General features: G+C 45.6%; 1 protein-coding gene across 8 annotated transcripts in view; it reads right to left on the minus strand.

The window, feature by feature from the left end:
• Positions 1-22,335, minus strand: part of SLC66A2 (solute carrier family 66 member 2) — a 50,072-nt gene that overhangs the window by 17,416 nt on the left and 10,321 nt on the right. For 6 of the 8 annotated variants that reach the window (XM_023741221.1, XM_023741222.1, XM_023741224.1 and 3 more), the window contains exon 4: positions 15,543-15,590. The exons of the other annotated variants lie outside the window; for them this stretch is intronic. In XM_023741221.1, coding sequence (XP_023596989.1) covers positions 15,543-15,590 — 48 coding nt within the window. The remainder of the gene's footprint in view (positions 1-15,542; positions 15,591-22,335) is intronic. 8 annotated transcript variants of the gene reach the window in all.

The following is a 22,335-nucleotide window of genomic DNA, read 5'->3' on the forward strand; positions in this document are numbered from 1 at the left end:
TATATATATAAAAAGGATAATGCAGGAAGCCTCACACTTCCTGATATCAAAACATATTATACAGCCACTATTATCAAAATAGCCTGGTATTGGTTCAGTGATAGACACATAGACCAGTGGAACAGAATTAAGAATCCAGAAATCCATCCATTTATGGACAATGAGTTTTCAACAAAGGGCCAAAGTCCATTCAGTGCAGAATAGTCTCTTTAATAAAGTGCTTTCCACATGCAGAAAAATGCAACAGAGCCTATACCTCACACCATACATAAAAACTAACCCAAAATGGATCCAAGACCTAAATGTTAAACCTAAAACTATAAAGTTTCTGGGAGAAAACTATGAGACCTATTTTTTTTTAAAAATAGGCTAATATGACTACAAATGCATGAATAGCAGAAGACAAATGATATCACTGAGACCTCATAAAAATTAAATACTTCTGCTCATCAAAAGACTTTACCAAATGAGTAAAAAGACAACCTACAGACTGGGGAAAACGTCTTCAGAAACAACCTATCTGATAAGGGTCTGCAGTGTGATGGATTGCTTTTGTGCGGCCTTTCTCACCATGGTCTTGTAACTCCCACCCAGATGATTGGGTGGGACTGTGCAGATAGGGTAATTGTAGCTTATTAAGGGGATTGGTCAATTTTGCCATCCTGCTGGGCTTGAAATAAGCCACCCCAGAGGTGGGAAACAGAACTCCACCACCACCAGGAAAGAAAAGTCTGGGGCTGGTGTGTCCTTCGGACCTGGGATCCCTGTGCTCGCAGGCTCCTGGGACCGGGAGACAGAGGGAGAGCAAGCTGTAATCCTGAAGATGGTGATAGGCAGTGGCAGGAGAGACCCAGCGGGAGAGACTCAGCAGCAGAAGACAGCATGGTGGGCCTCCCAGCCCACGGAGAGAGAAAGCTGAGTGCCTCTGAGCAGAGGCCTAGGGCCAGGGAGAGGCATGCCTTCGAGAGGCTGGGAAGATGGAAGAACTGTATCCTTGAGTGTTTCTGAGTCCGAATTGTAACCCGTTACATCCCTAATAAACCCCATAACTGTCAGTACAGTCTGTGAGTTCTGTGTGGCCATTGCAATGAATTATCGAACCCAGCAGAGAAGTAGAGAGTGCCGTGGGAAGGACGGTTGGTGTCAGAATTGGTAAAGACGGCAGAGAGAGGAGGCATGTCTGACCTCTGCCTCACAGGAATCAGCCTTGGGCTGTTGATCTTGATTTTCCTTCCCCTTGAAAAGCTACCGGAGGTCAGACACCACCACCATGCCATTTTTACAGGGTCTAATCTCTAAAACGGAAACCCGGGTGGCGTAGTGGTTATGTGCTACGGCTGCTAACCGAAAGGTCGGCAGTTTGAATCCACCAGGTGCTCCTTGGAAACTCTATGGGGCAGTTCTGCTCTGTCCTACAGGGTCGCTATGAGTCGAAATCAATTCAATGGCAATGAGTTTTTTGTTTAATCTCTACAATATACAGAAAACTTCAACAACTCAACAACAAAAAGACAAACAACCCAATTCGATTTCATCAGCATCTCCCTGTGAGGTAGGAAACTTAAAAACAAAAAAGTCACATAGTTTGGTCACAGTTACATAGCTAGGAAAAGATGGATCCAAATAAATGTTTTGAATGAATAAATAAAGGTTGTTTTCTCCAAAGGTCCTAGAGTGCAACTGTGTGTGTGTAGTGTGGTATGTACGTGTGTGTGTGTGTACTAGTAAAAACTAGCATCAGGAATAAAGGGACTCAGCACTGATTCGGAAAACACTCTCATGTGCAGAAGCACTTTGCCAGGCATCAGAGACCAACAAGGATTACAAACAAGCTCCTTGACTTCCAAGGACAACCAGCATAGGGTGATCTGCCGCCATACTTTAGAGATAAGGATGAAGTTCACTATGAGAACAGGAACGGGAGAGATTATTCTGACTTGAAAGAGGTGAGATCTGAGCTGGGTCAACAGGAAGGGAGGAGAGATCATAATCAATACTCTCTCCCAGAAGTCTGTTCCCTGCCTGTCACAGGAAGCACAGTAGTCTCTCTTTCAGGATTTGGGTTTACTATTGTTTCTGAAACAGTAGAAACGTGTCAGCACCAGGGAAAGCACCAAGATGACATATTGGTGACCCACCAAAGGAAAACCAGTCCTCATGAACATTGTAAGGACATTTACTGCATATCTGAGAGGAGAGAGGAAGATAAATGTGTGTTGAGGTCAAGAGGAATGAGAGGCTGTTGATGATCCAGTGTGTGTTTCCATGGCAATGGTGCACTGATGGTTTGGTGTAATGTCCTTGGTCTCCCAAAGTGGCTAGTCATCCCTGCCCATGGCCTTTAACAACCAAATGAATGTCCAACTCCATCTCAGCCTGCCAGCTCATGCCAGCTAATCCCACGCCTCATCAAGTCAAGGCAGTGGGTCTTCCTCCAACACAGGCCATGGGGAACTTAGCAACACACTCTACACAACCTCCATTCACAAGCTGACCACTGCCGGACCATTGGAGGAACTTAGTAATGCACTCTACACAGCCTCCGTTCATGCGCTGACCACAGGTAGGCCATTGGAGGAGAGCTCCAAAGAGCAGCAGGAGAATGGCAGGCATCCATAGCTGAGCACGAGGACAAGGGGAGGGCAAGACTCACTCTGGGGAGTGGGTAAGATGTGGGGAGCAGAAGAGCCTGATTTCCTCTGCTACCCAGGGAAAGCCCAGGTAGCAGCTGCCCTAATCCAGAGTGAACGAAGCAAAACGAATCATTCATCCAAGTCAGCACTGCTTCTGAGAAGAAGGTTAAACATTCATTTTTATCAGTGAGTGGTGGTAACTCTCCTGAAATTCAAGTTCCCAGACATCAGCCAAGGGTCAACCTTGCAAGCAGATCTTTCTAAGGATAGCTGTCTCAAGCCTTTTCTGCTAACTCTTTTCTACACAATTGTCAACATGTCAGTTCCCCCCTAATTGATCTATAGATTGAAGACAATTCTAACCAAAATCCGAGCAGACTTTGCTATAGAAACTGACAAACTTGTTCTAAAATTCATATAGAAATGCAAAGGATCTAAAAGAGCCAAAATAAGTATGAAAAGGAAGAACAAAGTTGGAGGACTATCACTACCTGGTTTCAAGACTTAAAAAGCTACAGTAAACAAGACAACACGGTGGGTATTGGCATAAAGATAGATAAATAAATCAAGGCAATAGAATAGAGTCCAGAAATAGACCCACACATATATGGACAACTGATTTTCAACAAAGATACAAAGGCAGTTTAGTGGAGAAAAGAGTCTTTTCAACAAAGGGTGGGACACCAGCTGGGTACCCATGTGCAAAAAACAATGAACTTGGATTCATAGCTCATATTATAAAACAAAAACTAACTCCAAATGGATCACAGACCTAAATGTAAAACCTAATGTTAAAAATACTAGGAGAAAACCTTCGTGACCCTGGATTAGGCAAAGATTTCTTAGACATGACACCAAAAGTATGATCCAAAAAAACCAAAATGATAAACTAGATTTCACCAAAAATAAAAACTACTGCTTTTCAAAAATATTATTAAGAGAATGAAAAGACAAACCACAGACTGGAAGAAAATATTTGCAGGTCACATATCCAGAATATGTAAAGAACTCTTACAACTCAATAATAAAAATACAAATAACCTAATTTAAAAATTGGCAAAAGATTTGGACAAGTCACCACATAAGATAAAAGGACAAAAAATAAACATATGAAAAGATGTTCATTAGTCACTAGTGAAATGCAGATTAAAACCACAATGACATACCGCCACACACCTACTGGAATGGCTAAAAATTAAAAGCTGTCCATACAAAGTGTTGATGAAGATGTGGAGCAACTAGAACTCTCACACAATGCTGGTGGGAATGCAAAATGGTAAAACCACTTTGGAAAACAGTTTGGCAGTTTCTTAAAAAGTTAAACATACACTTACCATATGATCCAGGCAGTCCACTCCTAGGTATTTACCCAAGAGAAAAAAAAGTACATGTTCATATAAAGACTTGTACACAAATGTTCACAGCAGTGTTATTTATAATAGCCAAAAACTGGAAACAACCCAGATGTCCATCAACCAGTGACTAAACAAAAAACGGTGGTAGATCCATATAATGGAATACTACCCAGCAATAAAAAGGAATGAACTATTGATACACACTACACCGTGAACAAATCTCAAAATAATCACAATCACACTGAGTAAAAGAAGCCAGACAAAACAGAGCACGTACTGTATGATTCCATCTATATAAAATTCTAGTAAATGCAAAATGCAAATGAATGTAGAGTGACAGAAAGCAGATTAGGGGTACCTGGGTGGCAAGGGGTGGTTAGGGATTACAAAGAGGCAGGAGGAACTTTTGCGGGTGACAGATATGCTCATTACCTTAATCTGGGTGATAGTTCCGTGACTGTATGTATATTCACAACTTATCAAAATTGTACACTTTAAATATGTACAGTTTACTGTATGCCAATTATAACTCAATAAAGCTGTTAGAAGAAAAACACCTGAGTTGCCTGGAGTGAAGGAGGAAGCACCTGTCCTGCCTCTCAGGCTCGTTGAGCACTGACTACTGATGAAGTAGGGAAAGCAGTGCTCCAGTCCCTCACCAAGTCCTCCTCCTAGTGGAAGTCCAAGTTCCCAGAGAGCGTCTGGGGTTTGACAATGGCGGCAGTACTGCCTGCCGCTTTGTTGAAAGGGCAGTTCAATCCACATGGAGCCTACTCCCCAGTGAGACCCAGTTTCTTTTCTCTAGTTCCTGGGAATGATCTGTAGAGAAGTTCCGATCCCCAATCTGCTTAGAAGATGTAACTCTCAAACCACTTGCTGACATTCTTACTTGGCCTCTTTCAAAACACACACCCTTTTATGAGGAAATGCCTCAAACTAAATCGTGCTCTATCAGGACAATAATCACTCCCTGCTTTGTTCAGGAGATGACGTGCAACTGTTCATTTTCCCTCATTCAGTAAATATTTCTTTGGCATCTGCCGGGTGTCAAGCCCGTTTTTAAGCACCTGCTCTGTACCAGGCCTGTTCTGATGCTTTATATGTATTAGCTCATTTACTTATTACAGGAAGTTAAAAACCCATCCAGGCCCCACAGTGTGCTTGTGGTGGACTCAGGATTTGAACCCAGAACCCAGAGTTTAACCCACTCTGCCTTAGCTTCACATTATAAGCTCTAAAGTTTGCTGCTTTCCCATCACCCATGGGTCTCTTAGAACTGAAGGACAGGCACACATTTTCTCAAGGTCCTCTGGTCAGACCGTCACAGCTTCCACAGGCTCTGCACACTAGGGATCCCCAAGTTTTCTGTGAGGAGAAACTACTTTTCCATTTCCTGAGTCTTGGAATCCCAGGGAACAGGTGATTATGTCGGAGGAGGCCCCACCTCCCAGCACCATCTCCTTCTCCTCGCTAGGAAGGCAGGATGCTTCGTGGGAGGACACTGGGGCCTCGGCTGAGGAGACACCGCATTTCAGGGTCTGTGGAGACGCTTACTGCTTTCCCGAGCTTGGATTTTCCCACCACTGACTAGGAACAGCTGGTCTCTGGAGACCCAGAAGAGTAGTCAGAAAAAGGCGCACTTGACCTAGGCTGAATTAAGACTGACACCCACCCCCATCCACCCACTGCCACTGTCTCTTAGGACTGGAGCAGAGGACAGAGAAGAACGTCAAAGCAAGAGAACAGACTCCAGAAATGAAGCCGTACATAATGGACAAATCACTTCTAGCAAAGATGCAAAGGCAATCAGAGGAGAAAGGAGAGGCAGGAACAAATGCAGCCAGGTGGCTTCCCGAACCTGGCCCACGGCAGGCAGAACCGCAGAAAGCACACTGACCCACTCCTGCCCTCCGCCCCTCCTGCACTCACCCACTTTGGCGCTATTCGCGCCTCCTGATTCAGCCTCAACAGGAAATTCTGAAGGAAGCACCTCTGGCTGGTGACTCGTCTGCAGGGAAGGACTGTCCCAAATGCAGTAGGAGAGGGTGTGTTTGCAGACCACAGCCTCATGGCTCCCAGCCTGGGAGACCAGGACCCCAACCCCGCAGCCCCCAGCTCGGGAACCCCAGACACCCAGCAGTGTGTGAACAGGCTGGCGAGCAGCACCGTAAAGCCAGTCAGCACAAACACCAAACACTATGGGTCCTTCCCTGGACCCTCCTGAGGGTGACCATTCGTTTAACATTTGCCACACTAACAATCTAGCAGTCTCCTTTTGTAAATTAATGTTAGGGTTTCCATAAAGTCACAATTACAAGCAAAGCTGTGGCTCTGGGATTAACAGATCCAGGACCTTCCCCAGAGGGTCCTCTGGATCTAAGCTGTGTGGGGGAATTCCCCCCCGCCCCGCAACAGAGGAACGTCCTGTGGATGTTTCTCACCAGCTCCGTACCGACTAGCCAATAGGGGAGGATCCAGCTCCCACCTCATCACTAAAAATCAGCATGAGAAAGGGCAGTTTCTCAACCTGGCTGGTAATTTTACCCAAGAGTATGTGACAAGCCTCTTCTAGAGTTCTGCTTTTAAATATTAAAAAAATACCAAAGTTTAAGGAACCATTGAAATAGCCGCACTTGTCACACGCATGTCATAATAGTGACAGCAGCTCCACTTGCACCTGCTCACGCTCCGTGTGCACAGGACACTTTATGAGCATCGACCGTCACTGCACTCGGATGGAGAGGCCTGATGCCCTACTTCCTGGTGGTGCAGGAAGCTCCAGGGAGCGCAGAGGAGTCGGAACCCCCAAAGACTCTCCCCAGGCAGGGAAAAGGAGGAGGCCAGAGCAGGCGTTTCTGGCCTCATGAGGAGGGCGCGGCCACTGCTGAGACCCTGGTCGTGGTGTCGTGCAGAGCGTCCGCCAGGCTCGTAGCGCACCCGTGTGGCAAGTCCGCGCCTTGCACGCAGTCCCTCCGCTCCCTCAACCAGAGTCACAGCGGGTGACTCCACCTCTCCGTGGGGCGCTCCGCCGGCCTTCAACGTGTCCCCAGCTCACAGGGCAGCCCCCGCCCGCCCCGCCTGGAGCTGACAGGCCTCTGGGCCCGCGGGAACACAAGGAAGACCCTCCGAAGACCTTCTGCAGCCCCCGGGGAACCTCATCTGCTCCGCAGAAAAGACTCAGAAGCAGTGTTGTGACCCCGCCGGCGGCCTCCAGCCCCCACCCCGTCCACCCCCTGCTAGTCCACCTCCCTCTGCCTCCCAGGGGCCCAGACACCAGGGACGTGTGTGAATGTGCGGGGTGCAGAGATGGGGGCCGGCAGGGGCCTGGGTCAGGACGCAGTTCTCAGCGTGCTATGATAGTAATGACAGGCTGGAGCCCCACTTTGTAAGGAGGGGTCCCATCCTACGGAAGGTGAGGAGGAACGCGCTCCTACCTGGAGCTCTGAGGCACCCAGTTATCCCACAACCAACCCGGGGCCCCGGCCCCGCTAGGGGGCGCTGAGAGTGGGCAGAAGAGGCCCTTTCTTCCTCAGGTTGTAGGCCCCGCCCTCCACCCCAACCCACACCTGAATTTGTGAATCTGGGGATTCACCAAGTTCTCCAAAAAAGTAATTCACTGCCAGTCACAGAAAGCTAAAAAGCAATTATGAAATTCTGGCTGCCTCAGCACCCACCAGGCTCCCAGAATAAAGCTGAAAGTCCATGCGATCTGAGACTTCCACAAGGGAAGGTGTGGTGCAGCAAAACCCTCACCCAGAAGGGTGAAAAGCCATCCCAGGTAACTCATGAGAGGAGGGAGAAGCCCTGAGCACTGGAGGGGCCAAGCAGCTGAAGAGGGGAAGGTAATTAACTGGACAATTTGCAGGGATTCCAGGGGATGTCACATCACAAATACCCCAGGAAGGGCAATGAAAAACCAAACCCACTGCTGTGGAGTTGATTCCGACTCATAAAACACACTGGTGACAACAGACCCAAAATAGCTCACACTCCTATGCTCTCCCTTCTGGGCAGACAGCAATGACTGAAGAGCTTCTATATCTTCCTTCTTTTATTTTTAAACCAAGGGAGAGAGCCAGGTAATTTTAAAATTCTAAATGTCTTAGGCAATTAGACCATGGGAGCAACGGGACACATGAGTTGCAAAGGAGGATTCTCAGCCACATGAAAGATCATTTAGGAGTGGAGAGATGGAAATTAAACAAGAGAAAGAGCAGGGCAGGGGGGTGGAGGGCGGCGAGGGCCCGCTGCCATCTTCCCACCTTTGGGAGCCTATTAGCCCACAGATAGCTTTCCAAAGGAATGACTGGGGAAAGCCTCAGTAGTAGAGACTTACATGAAAGAGTGAGAGTTTCCAAACCCCAGGCAATTCAGACACACATTGGACAACCGCCGTCTTTCTCCTTCCTGCTCTTGAAATGAATCCATGTCACAACCACAGTGACTCAAGGGCCACTGACCAGCTCATGACCACCAGCCTCTAAGCACCTCCCCAGGAACACGTATAAATCACAAGTGGGGAAGAGCTTGCAGCGGGGAAGCCAGTGGACTCACCTCCATCCACCCATCCATCCACATACATCCCTGGGAAAGGACAGACCAGCACTGCCTGAAAGGACACAGTGCCACTTTAAGAGGCTCCTGCCAGGTACCACCTCAGATCCCAAGCAGCACAAGATGAGCCCTCCAAGACACTTCCCAACACGAATGTCTTCTGCAGAAGTGCCCTGGCCATGAGAGATACAGGAGACCCAGCCCCTACAGCACCAGATGCAGAGCGGGCCCCTTCCTTCAGAGGGCGCTGCGAGACAGCTGTGAGCCTGAGCAGCTGGGACAGGAGAACAGTGCTGCACACTGTTAGATAGGAAAACGTCCTCACTTTTAGGAATGTCCGGTGTCACAAGCACCGAGTCGGGACTTCTCAAACAGTCCAAGAAAATGTGCATTTGAGTCCCACTTTCTGTAACTTTGTGACGTTTCAAAATTTAGTTTTTTTTTTAAATCATCTTTCCTAGAAAACAAAACAAACAAATCCCTTCCTTCAAAACCCTGGTTCCTGTTGTTAGGTGCTGTCGAGTCAGTTTTGACTCATTGCAACCTTATAGGACAGAGTAGAACTGTCCCATGGGGTTTCCAAGGAGTGGCTGGTGGATTTGAACTGCTGACCTTTTGGTTAGCAGCCGAGCTCTTAACCATTACACCACCAACGGTTCTGACTAAGGTAAGGCTTTTATCAGACCACTTTTCTGGACAAGAGAGGGTACTCTCCATTGGGGAATGTTTGTCTGTCTGTCTCACTCATCCTAGGACACAGCCCTAACCACTGGCCTCAGCCCCAACTTGCCAGAGCTTGGACAAACCACTCCTGGTGGTGAGTGAGGGTGGGCACGGGCACTGCAGGGCCACTCATCTACAGACAGGACAGCTCAGTTGAGGCCTAAAGGTGTAGGTCCAGACTCAGGCAGAGCCAGGTGCGAGAAGGGCAGCTACTCACAGGGCTAGGGAGTACCTGGGGGCTCACAGAGGGTGGAGAGCACCTGGGAACTCACGGAGGATAGGAAACACAGCAGGCACTCACAAACGGTGGGGACCACGACACGTGCTCATGGAGGATGGGAAATGGCAGGTGCTCACAAAGGGTGGGGAATATGGCGGGCACTCATGGAGGATGGGGAACACGGTGGGTGCTCACAGAGAGTGGGGAGCATGGCAGATGCTCACAGGGCTGGGGAGCACAGCAGACGCTCATGGAAGGTGGGGAGCATGATGGGTGTTCAAGGAGTGTGGGGAGGGTGTTGGGCTTGCATGGCCCCTAAAGACTGGGGACATTAAGAACTTTAAGGAAGCCAGCAGCACAACTCAGCTCAGTGTGAGTATGAAGTCCAATCTCGGCTCTTAAGGCCCAGGTTCACTCCTTGATCCTCCTTTAATCCCATCCTCACCACTGCAGGCAAAGGGATGATGAGACAGGCCACTCCCCAAAGACACGCTGAGAGGATTACAAGTGCCTGTTTGTCCGATGGTGCCCCATGAAGGTGGGCAGGCAGGGCTGGCTCTGAGCACATCCCTGGGAACCCTAACACAAACACACCCTTCACAGGAAGACGGGGCAGGCTCTTCCAGGGACCAGCATCTCAGTCCTGACCCTGAGTTGTCTAGTGCTGAGCCTGACAGCAGCCAGATGGTGAAGTTACTGCAGCCACTGCCATGAATAGCTGGGGAAAGCCCTGCCGAGAGAAGTTCTGTCATTGGTCTTGTAGGTTTGTTTGTTCCTCTGCCTCCTCTGATTTGCAGGAACCTGTCCTCTCCTTTACCCATCTCAGCACCTCCAGGCCCTTCTCTTCTTTTGCCTGCTAGTCTCTGCTCAGTGAGGCAGCAAAAATGGACAGAGGAGGGAGGCAATGGGCTGAAGTGTACCCTGTGCCAGGTGCTGGCACCACCTCTCTGTGGACTGAGCACTGTCCCTGTATCCCTCACCACTCTAGGGTCTGCCCCTCTGGCTAACAGAATGAATACCTGTGTTCTGAATAGATCCTGCTACTGAATTCATTACACACTCTTGTATGAAGCAGAAACAGCACCAGAAAGGCCTTGGCCCAAATGGCACTGGAATAAATAATTTTTTTCCCAAAATCAAAACAGCTCTTTCACTTTATAATTAAAACCTTAAGACTACCTACTTGTAAACCACTTAACAAAGGAAAGTGATTATCTATCCAATTGGACACTTCACCATGCGTCCACCCACTTGACACCAAAACCAATAGTGAAGGCTCAAGGCCACTGGTTTTACTCATCAAAGTAGCTCTTACATAAAAGCACAACTGTATGTTATTCTCCTGGTCTGAAATATTCTTCATAATTTCAGCCCCTAAGGGCCCAGCTGTGTTAAATTCTGAAATGGTAGTATGAAAATCTCCCAGACCCTCTCCCCAGTGAAATAATCATAATGGTGAAAATCATAAAAAACAACAATTTAAAATTTCTGGAAATTGAAAAATCTACTCAACCTCAGTAGAAGTCTGGGGCATTTGAGCCATGACCTGCACCCTCTCCCCACCCTCAAAGCTCAGTGTGACGACAAAAGCTCTAGATCAGGTGGGTGAAGCCAGGAAAACAGGTTTCCCTCTTGTCCCAGCTCTCAGCATCAGGCAATGGTTTCTCCCAGGAGGGGCAGGCTGCCAGCATTTCTCTCTGCCAGCGTTTCTCAGCCCCCAGCTCAGCTCCTGTTCTACTCTGCAAGCATGGCTGAGATGTCTGGGCTCCCTTTCTCCACCCAGCCTCCACTTGGGTGGAAGTTGTACCCCAGCTGTGACAAGCAGAGAATACTGGGCCTCAATCGCCCCTACCCCAGCTTAGTCATAGGGTGGAGGTTCTGCACTGGGAGGAGCAAGCCAAGAAGACCATGGGCTGCAGTGCCTGCTTATAGGGCAGGCGTGTGACTCTGAGAGAAGGCAACTGCTGTCCCCACCACCAGCTCCAGAGCAGTCATTCAGAGGTTCTGTCCCCCCTCTGGGGGGCAAGAACAGAGAGACACAGCTCTCCCTAAAGCAATTAGTTCAAGCTTAAGGGCACTGATAAAACAATGGAGACCTTGATGGTAAACAATCAAGAGGAAGCTAGTAGCTCCACATAGCAACAGGCAAATCAGAAGGCCATCTAAAAGTTTAATAGAGACAACCAGGAAAAGGGACAGCTAAGAAGAGCCCTACTGGAGCCAGAGCAAATGTCAAAGACTGGCCTCAAAGACTACCCCTGCAAAGCAGCCCAATTGGATCAGATGGTGGAGTAATTTATATACGCCAGGATGTTGTCAAAAACAATAGAGCAATAGGCTAGCAATTAGTGGAGGAGCACCAGTGGCACAGTGGTTAAGCTCTCGGCTGTTAACCGAAATGTCAGCAGTTCAAACCCACCAGCCTCTCTGCAAATAAAGGTGATGTGGCAGTCTGCTTCTGTAAAGATTTACAGCCTTGGAAACCCTATGGGGACCCTACTCTGTCCTATAGGGTCACTATGAGTCAGAATTTGACTCCACAGCAATGGGTTCAGTTGGGGTTTAACAGCTGGGTGTAATACCCGCAGAGACAGACCAGTCAGAAGCTTATCAGGGAGGTCAGAGAGACTGGAGAAAATCCAGCTAGAATAAGCAGTCATCCCTGAAGGGAGAGGAGGTTCAGAGACTGCACACTGTGGCAAAATAGACATTACTGAACTAGTCCAGCTAAATCACTAAACAAATAAATAAGCAAACAACAAGCTACCCACCCCCTGAGGTGGGAGGTCAATATACAGAGTTGCTACAATATATCACTAAAGTGTTCAGTTTTCAACAAAAAATTAGAAGACATACAAAGAAACAGGAAAGTGTGGCCCATACACAGAAAGAAAAAAAGACAAGCAGAAAACAAAAATTGACTTTGAGAGGGTAGAGACACTGAATTTATTAAAGAAAGATTTCAAAATAGCTATTATATATATGCTCAAAGAACTGAAGGAAACCATGTATAAAGAGTTAAAAGAAGGTAAGATGACACTGTCTCATCAACTAGAGAATATCAATAAAGAGATATAAATTTCTAAAAAGAACTAAATGGAAATTCTGGAGCTGAAAAGTACAATTAGGGACATAAAATACTCATTAGAGGGCCTCAACAACAGAGTTGAGTTGACAGAAGAAAGAATTAGCAAACCTAAAGATAGGTCAGTAGAGATTATGCTATCTGAAGAAAAAAGAAAGTAGAATTAAGAAAAATATACAGAGCCTCAGAGAAATGTGAGACAATATTAAATGCAACAACATATGTGAAATTAGAGTACCTAAGGAGAGAAGAGAGAGAAAGGAGTAAAAAAGATATTCAAAGAAATAATGACAGAAAGCTTCCTGGATTTGATTAAAATACTAATCTACACATCCAAGAAGCTCAACAAACTCCAAGTAGGATAAAACGAGAGCTACACTCTCATAGTCAAAATGTTGAAAGACAAAAAAAAAAAAAGACAAAATCTTGAAATCAGCAAGGGAAAAATGACTTGTCACTTACAAGGAAACCCCAATAAGATTAACAGCTGACTTCTCATCAGAAATAATGGAGTCCAGAAGGCAGTGGGGTAACAGTTTCAAAGTGCTGAAAAGAAAAAAAAACTGTCAACCAAGATTCTTACATCCAGCAAAACTCTTTTTAAAATGAAGGTAAAATGAAGATATTCCCAGATAAAACAAGAACTGGGAGGATTTGTTGCTTGCAGACCCACCTTATAGGAAATAATAAAGTAAGTTCTTCATGATGAAAGCAAGTAACACCAAACAGTTATTCTAATCCACAAGAAAATACAAGGAGCATAGATAAAGGTAATTATGTAGGTAAGTATAAAAGACAGTATAAGTTCATATTTCTTCTCCTTTCTTCTCTTAACTGATTTAAAAAACAACTGAATAAAACAATATTATGGTTACATTATTGTCAGGCCTTTAACATATAAAAATGTAATGTATTTGAAAATGACAGTAAGGAAATGACATCAGATAGTAACTCAAATTCACAGAAAGAAATGAACAGAACCAGAAATGGTAAATAAGAAGGTTAATATAACAAACTTTACAAATATACAATTGTTCTCCTTTCTTCTCTCAACTTCTTTAAAAGCTATAAAATTATAAAAAGTAATGATGATAACAATGTGTTGTTGGGTCTATAACATATATAGACATATATAATAACAATGTAAGACTTAGAAATCAATAACAGAAGGAAATTTTGCAAATTCACTAACATATGGAAATTAAATGACACATTCCTAAATAACAAATGACTCAAAGAAGAAATCTCAAGGGAAAGTAGAAAATACTTTGAAATGAATGACAATAAAAACACAACTTACCAAAACTTACAAGATGCAGCTAAAGCAGTGCTTAGAGGGGAAATTATAGCTGTAAACACCTATACTTAAAAAAAGAAATTAAAAATATCTCCAATCATTAACCTAATCTTCTACCTCAATAAACTAGAAAAAGAGCAGCAAACTAAACCCAAAGCAACAGGAGGGAAGAAATAATAAATATGAGAGTGGAAAGAAATAAAATGGAGAATAGAAAAACAATACAGAAAATCAACCAAATCAATTGACAAAATTGACAAAAATTTAGCTAGGCTAATAAAGAAAAAGGTCAACTAATAAAAGAGAGAAGACTCGAATTACTAAAATCAAGAATGAAAGAGGGGACATTACTACCAATCTTACAAAAAATAAAAACGATTATAAGAGAATTCTATAATCAATTATATGCCAACAAATTAGATAACTTAGATGAAAAAGACAAATTCCTAGAAGGACAAACACCAAAACTGACTCAAGAAGAAATAGAAAGTCTGAATGGACCTATAAAAATATTGAATTAATGAAGAAAATTTATCACAAAGAAAAGACCAGTGAATTCTACCAAACTCTTTCAAAATATAAAAGAGAAAGGAACACTTCCCAATGCATTTTATAAGGCCAGTATTCTCCTGATACCAAATCCAAACAAAGACATTACAAAAACAGACAACTACAGACCAATATCTCTTATGACTATAGTCACAAAAATCCTCAACAAAATACTAGCAAACAGAATCCAGCAACATATAAAAAGGATTACACACCATGACCAAGTGGGCTTTAATCCCAAGAATGCAAAGTCGCAATAAATGAAAATCAACGAGTGTAATAAACCATAATAATAAAATAAAGGACAAAAACTACATGATATCTCAACAGACACAGAAAAGCATTTCACAAAATTCCATAAGCTTTCTTGATAAAAACCCTCAACAAACTCAGAAGAGAAGGGAACTTACTTAACCTAATAAAGCGCATCTATTGAAAATCCACAGCTAACATCATAGTTAATCAAGAAAGACTGAATGCATTCCTCCTGAGATCACAAACAAGACAAGGATGTCCATTCTCACCACTTCTATTCAATATTTCACTATAAGTTCTGGCCAGGGTAACTAAGCAAGAAGAAATAAAAAAGTATCCAGATTGGAAAAGAAGTAAAACTATCTCTATTTGCAGATGACATCATCCTGTAAAAGAAAATCCTAAGCAATCCACTAAAAAGCTATCAGAATAAACAAGTTCAGCAAGGCTGCACAAGATCAATATTCAAAAACCAATTTATTTCTACAAAGCAGCAATGGACAATCCAAAATGAAATTAAGAAAACAATTCCATTTACCATAGCATCGAAAAGAATAAATTACTTTGGAATACATTCAAAAGAAGTGTGAAACTTATACTCTGAAAACTATTCTTATACACACACACACACACACACACACACACACACACGCACGCACGAGGAAAAGGAGCAGGCTTCTAGAACTATGTCATGCTGGAAAAGGGTGGGTCTATGAGCTGTTAGTCACTGTGCATATCGCCAGGCTTCAAACACACACATGCATGGTCACAGGGCAGGCATGATGGGGAGTGAGGCAGGAGAAGGAGCAGAGCCACAGAGGATGAAATGAGCCATGTTCTGAAAAGCAGCCTCGTGCAGTGTGGTACATACCCAGATAGGACCGCCTGAGGGGGACTCTGATTTCTTCATCCTTACTATCTGTAGGTACATTAAAAAAGAGAGAAAAACAGAAAGGAAGAGGAGAAAAGACAAAATAGACTGGTTTTAACACTGGTAAGCAGATGTGTTTCCCAGACGTTTTTAATTTCTTTGGGAAAAAAAAAAACCCTTGAAATAAAAAGACCACAAGATTTTTGTTTCTGTGCACTGGAAAATTCACTTTCTGAACTATTTTTCTCCAAAGCTACCTTCTTCCAATATTATAAAAAAGTGCATGGGGGCAGGAGGAGGAAATTTTGGGCCAAAAGTTAAAAGTCGCCACATTTTCATTTAATTTCTATGGTCACAGGTGGCAAAAAGCCCACTGCCTGTTTGCTATGCTGTGGACAAGTGACACTACAGATTCCACTTCTATTTGCCCCAGAAACTTGTTCATGTGCTTCCCTCTCTTTTTTACTCTCTAGAAGTTTTAGTTGCTGTACATCTGCCCAGGGCCAAATAAGACCTATTCAGAAGATTGTTCATAACGCTGTTTTCAGAGCACATGAGAAGAGGAAGTGCCCACGGAAGTGGAGAGCAAATGCACGTGACCCTGGCAGCCACATGGCCTGAACCAGGCTCACCCTGGCCCCGAGTGACCCACACACCTCCAGACCTGAGTACAACTGGCCGGCCCAGAAGCACCTGGAAGAACATGCTTGACTTCAACCTGGAGCGCCTGCTCCTCCCCACCAGAACCTCACTGCACCACGCTGCCCCTCAGCAGCCGCCCAAAGGCCCTAAAGACACAAGCCAAGTGCCTGGAGAGGATGGAAGGTCATTAAAAGGGAAGAGTGAGATTCAAATCAGGGGGCTCCAAAAGCAGGTGTGGAGTCAAAGGTTGTGTGTCATCTGCCCCAGGCAGTGCAGAATCGACCTTAAATGGAAACTTTGCAAACAAACAGTTAAAAACAAACACTAGACTAAGTTCATGCCTGGATATCTAGAGGGCATGCTGTCAGTGGGAAGTGTGACATTTCCAGGAAAGTGGAGGCTTTTATGAGCAGACAGCATAGAGGACACAAACTGCAGTTCTCAGCCTGCCCCTGTCCTGCACCACCTCCTATGTCATGGCGCTGACCACCTGTCTGTTGGACTTCCTAAGTTTTCAGCTTTACTTCTTTGCCTCTGACCAATTTCACCAGTCATCGGGTACCTCCTCTACAGATCATTGTCCCAAAGGAAAGTGCATGAGCATGGTGGGGGGGAGATGAATTAATGAAGAACACAGGAGAGAGCAGCACATGGCACAAGTCAGCTGTTTCCCTCTTCATCTTCCAGGGCTGACCATGCTGACACTGAATGGCAGAGCTCTAGGGTCTATGTGGTTGGCTTCCAGGACCATGGGGAAAGCAAAGGCAAGAAGGGTGGGGGACCTATCTGTGGGTTAACTAGACATCTATAAAGGTGGAAGAAGCAAGGCAGAGACTGGATAAGGAGATGACTCAGACTGCAATGGCCTTGTAACCCACACCAGACTCTTGTCTGGTATGGCATCAAGCCACCCAAGGTTTCTTGGCTGGAAGTAGTATGGTCAGATTTATGTTTTAGAAAAGCATCTTGGTGTAGGATGGACTGGAGGAGGGAGCCACCTGTAGCTGAGAAGCCAGTTTGGAATGTTCTCAACAATCATGCACTTCTGCAAATCTGGACTGAACATATACTCCACCAGGCACCAGGGAGTCATAGATGTAGCAGGTTGTATTTTCCAAAGATGGCCACAATAACATTTCTATTCCACACTACCTTCCAGAACCTTGCCATTCCCCTTCAGGAGGTGGCATCCACATCCTCCTCCCTGACTATGGGTAGACTTGTGTGCTGTGTGATTTCCAAGACTAGCTTCCACAGGGCTCTCACTCCGGGTACTTGCCCTTGGAACCCAGCTTCCATGTTGTGAGGAAGCCCAGGCCACATGAAGACAGCCCTGGCCCAGGTCCCAGTGACAGCCAGCATCAGCCATCAGACGTCTGAGTGAGTGAGCTTCAGGTGACTCCAGCCCCCAGTCTCTGAGCTGATGCAGCTGACATCAAATGGAACACAGATGAGCTATCCCTGCCACACTTGGCCCGAACTGCAGATTCGTGACCAAAATAAATGTTGTTCATTTAAGTCACTCAGTTTGGGGGTAGCTTTTCAAGCAGCCATAGTTACTAGAATAAAAGATGATTTGGCAGAAGGTTCACCTGAGCTAACACCCAGGAGAGTCAGAAGTTCTGGCTGGTCACAGAACAGGAGACAGACCAGCAGGAGAGAAGGCTGGTCAGACGACAAGAGGCCAGATCCCATCTGCTTCCCAAAGGAATTGGTCACATGATATCTGAGACCCATTGCTGCAGGCAGGTGAGGAAGGATGCATTAGAGCTCAGTCTGCGTTCGGGTAAGGGTATACTGGTAGTGGAGGGGGAGGATGCCACAGGTGAGATACAGGACAAACTGGAGACCAGGGGACAGTGAAGAGAGTATGATCACAGTGGTACAGGCAAATCTGGGATGGGCCTATGTCAGAGCTAGGCAGTGGGCAGGACTGTACAGGAATCTATGACGCCTGATGTTCAAGGGTGTCAGCAAACCCCTAGAAAATGCATTAAAAACATTTGTGTGCAAACACTGCCCAGGGGAGGGTCCTCAGCTTTTCTTCTCAGAAAGGTATTTTAAAAGATTTTTTAATCTTTACTGAAATATCGTTTACATACCAAAACATTCACCCTTTTAAAGTGGTTTTTAGCATATTCACAATGCCTCTGAATTGTACACTTAAAAATGGTTAAGATGGCAAATTTTTGTTATATATATATTTTTTTACCAGAACAAAATTAAAATTAAGTTAAAAAGAAAAGAAACAAAAACTCTTGGAAAATACACACCAAACTGTTAACAGATCTAGGGAAGAGAGCGGAAGGGGGAGCACCAGAGTATATTTCCTTCTGCATTATTTGCATGTGTTCAAATAGAATGTGCATTTTAAAATATGTAAGTATGTATGCATGTGCACATGTGTATGTGTGTGTGCATGCGTGTGTGTGTGTGTGTGTGTGTGTTTCTTTTAAGAAGTGAGGGGGCAGGAGAGGCTCTATCAGGGCAGGAAGGGACTGACTGAAGAACACAGCGGTGTGGAGGACACCTGCCTCCCCGAGGCTGCCTCACAAGTCACTGTTCAGCACTGACTCAGCGTGTGGAGTAGGTGCTGCTATGAGGGGCGAGATCCACATGTTAAGCCTTGGCTGCACTCCTTGGGAAAAGTGAGGCAAAATGAACCATGTTACACCTCAGCTCTGGCTTTCCTTCCCATGCTTAGAGCCTCCGCCCATCCCCAAAGAGTTACAGTAACATCAAGTTAAATCTCTTTTCTTCCCCCACTAGTTAAGCCTTGGGTTGAACAGGCAGGAAAGAAACATGTTGTTTAAAAAATAATAATAAGACCCCAGCCAGCAATAGTTGGACTGTCCGTCTTGCTGCCCTCCCCTTCCCCAAAACTGTATCTGCAGACTGGCTAGGCCAGTTCCATTCTGGAGCGCTGTGGCTGAGGTTTGGAGAAAATATAAAATAAATTCAACCCCCTGACTCTGGGCCACAGACAATTCTGTTTCTCTAATAATCCCTAAGAGAAATGAAAAACAAATTATGAAACAAAGTTAAATTTTTAGAAAGGAAAAATAAATAAAACGAAACAAATTTTCAGCCTGAATTGCTTAGTTTCAGCCCCACCCCTCCCCATCAGGCAGATGACAGGAAATAATCCACACATTTCATTAAAGCTCCCTCAGGAATATGCTGGGGCCTTACGCATGGCAGACACAAGAATGGTCAATCTGACTTTGATTCAAATATTGAAAGTGCTGAGTGTGAGACTCTTAGGGATTTTCACAACACATACTGTGTCCCCACAGGCTTTCCATCTGCAGTTACAGTGAGGCCCAGCAGGCGTCCCAAAGTTGGAGAGCCTGTGGGAGGCACAGTCCTCCATTAACAAAGAACCACACACACAGAAGCCCAGGCTTGGCAGGCCTGGGGACAGCAGCACCAGGCCCCCTCCGTGTGCTGGTTCTGATCCTGCGGGGTCATAGATGTCATCTGTGAGGCTGTGTACAGGTGGCCTGGGCCACCATAACAAATGACGACAAACTAAGGGGCTTAAAACAACATAAATTTACTTTCTCATAGTCCTGGAGGCCAGAAGTTCAGAATCAAGGTGTGGGCAGGGCTGCACTCCCTCTGGATGCTCTAGAGGAGAATACTTCCTTGCCTCTTCCAGGTTCTGGTGGCTCCAGGCATTCCTTGGCTTGTGGCAGCATCTCTCTAATCTCTGCCTCCATCGGCCACCTTCCTTCTGTGCCTCTGTATCTTCTCCTCTTCTTATAAGGACAGCAGTCATTGCATTTAGGGATCAACCTAAACCCAGGACAATCTCATCTCAAGATCCCTAACTAATCCCATCTGCAAAGACCTACTTCCAAATAACGTCACATTCCAAGGTTCTGGGTGGATATGTATTTTTTTGGAGGTGCAGTGCAGTGAATTACTTAATATGGCCCTTCTACCAATGGTCTTTGTAAGCCCCACCAAATGACTGGGTGAAGACTATGCAAATGAGGTACTTGTGGCCCACCAAGGTGATTGGATAGCTTTCTAAAATGTAAATAAGGTGTATGGTACCCTTGTGGGGGGGGACCATGCAAATGAAGTATATTGAACCCTAACAAGGGGATTGGTCAGTTTCGCCATCCCACTAGGCTTAAAAGAGAGCCAGTCCCAAAGCAGAGGGAACCTACCACCAAGAAGAAGAGATGGGAGCAGAGCGCTTCCTTTGGACCCAGGATCCCTACACCAAGGCCCTCCTAAGCCCAGGAGACAGACAGAGAGAACTGTAACACAGAAGACAGCAAGACAGTGAGAAGCAGAGGCAGTAGGACCAGGAGACCAGCAGGAGATGGTGCAGTAAGCTTCCCAGCCCACGGAGCAAAAAAGCTGAGTGTCTTCAGGCAAGAGGCTTACTGGTGGAGTAGGGTGCCTCCAGGCACTTATTTTTGGAGCTAAAGAGCTTTGTAACGCTTGCCCGAGCAGGGCAGAGGCTGGGCCAAGGGGCCAAGAGCCAGAGAGAGGCCTGCCTACGGGCACGGCTGAGAAGAGGCTGTCCTGATCGAAGAACTGTATCCTGAACATTCCTTAACCTGAATTATAACATGTTACTTCCCCAATAAACCCCATAACTGTGAGTATGGTCTGTGAGTTCTGTGTGGCCATTGCAATGAGTCATCAAACCCAGCAGAGAAGTAGAGAGTGCCATGGGAAGGACGGCTGGTGTCAAAATTGGTAAAAAGGTTGGGGAGAAGACATGTCTGATCTCTGCCTCATAGGAAACCAGCCTTGGGCTGTTGATGCTGATAACTATTCTCCTCCCACTTTGTGAAGTTCGACAAGGAGGTTAGATGCCTCCACCACACCATTTTTACAGGGGGACACTATTCAGCCACTACAGGTTGCAACTTCAGCAAAGCTGCAAAAAAAACCCAGAAGCATATGAGTCAAGCACATCGCAACTTCCGCACTGCTTCCTGCTGACTGGCCTAAATGCCTCAGGAATCCCAGAACCATTATGTCAACTGTCAGCATCACCAACAGAGACAAACCATTAGTGCCTAATGAGAGAAGTGCTCAATAAACTTCAAGACCTTAAGGAAAAGGGGTAGGTAGATGAGTTTCCTACTGCTGCAAATTTCCACAAGCTTAGTGGCTTAAAGCACCAAAAATTTATTCTCTTACAGTTCTGGAGGTCAGAAGTCCAACATGGATCTCACAGGACTAAAATTGAGGTGTCGGCAGGGCTGTGTCCTTTCTGCAGGCTCTAGGAGAGAACTCATTTCCTGCTCACTTGGGTGTGGGCAGAATCCAGTTCCTGTGGTTGTAGGACCAAGGTCTGGGTTCTTGAGGGGAGCATGATGAGGGTGTCCCAGCACCCAGAGGTCCCTGCATTCCTCAGCTCATGGCCCCTTCTTCCATCTTCAACACCGGCTACAGCTGGGCAAGTCCCTCTCATGTCATCTCTGTGACCTTCCACCTCTCCTTCCCCTTTAAGGGACCTTGTGAAGAGATCAAGCCACTGGATACCCCAGGACAATCGCTGCATCCCAAAGTCTGTAATTTGAGTCCCACCTGCAGACTCCTCCTGCCACATCAGGTACCATTCATGATCCTGGGGGCTAGGACTTGGATGCCCTTGGGGGCTATTATTCTGTAAAAATACAAATTCCAGCCATTTCTTGGGAATTGAGATTCACTATTGAAGCTGTCAAGGATTTCATTTTACTTGGATCCACAATCAACACCCATGGAAGCAGCAGTCAAAAAATCAAACAACATACTGCATTGGGCAAATCTGCTGCAAAAGATCTCTTTAAAGTGTTGAAAAGCAAAGATGTCACTTTGAGGACTAAGGTGCACCTGACCCAAGCCATGATATTTTCAACCACCTCCTATGCATGAGAAAGCTGGACAATGAATAAGGAAGACTGAAGAAGAACTGATGCCTTTGAATATGATGTTGGTGAAGAATACTGAATGTACCATGGACTGCCAGAATAATGAACAAGTCTGTCTTGGAAGAACCACAGCCAGAGTACTCCTTGGAAGCAAAGATGGTGAGACTTCTTCTCACATACTTTGGACATGTTATCAGGAGGGACCAGTCCCTGGAGAAGGACATCATGCTTGGTAAGGTAGAGGGGCAGCGAAAAAGAGGAAGACC

The sequence above is a fragment of the Trichechus manatus genome, unplaced genomic scaffold (assembly GCF_000243295.1).
Source record: "Trichechus manatus latirostris isolate Lorelei unplaced genomic scaffold, TriManLat1.0 scaffold00176, whole genome shotgun sequence".
Taxonomy (NCBI): Eukaryota; Metazoa; Chordata; class Mammalia; order Sirenia; family Trichechidae; genus Trichechus; species Trichechus manatus.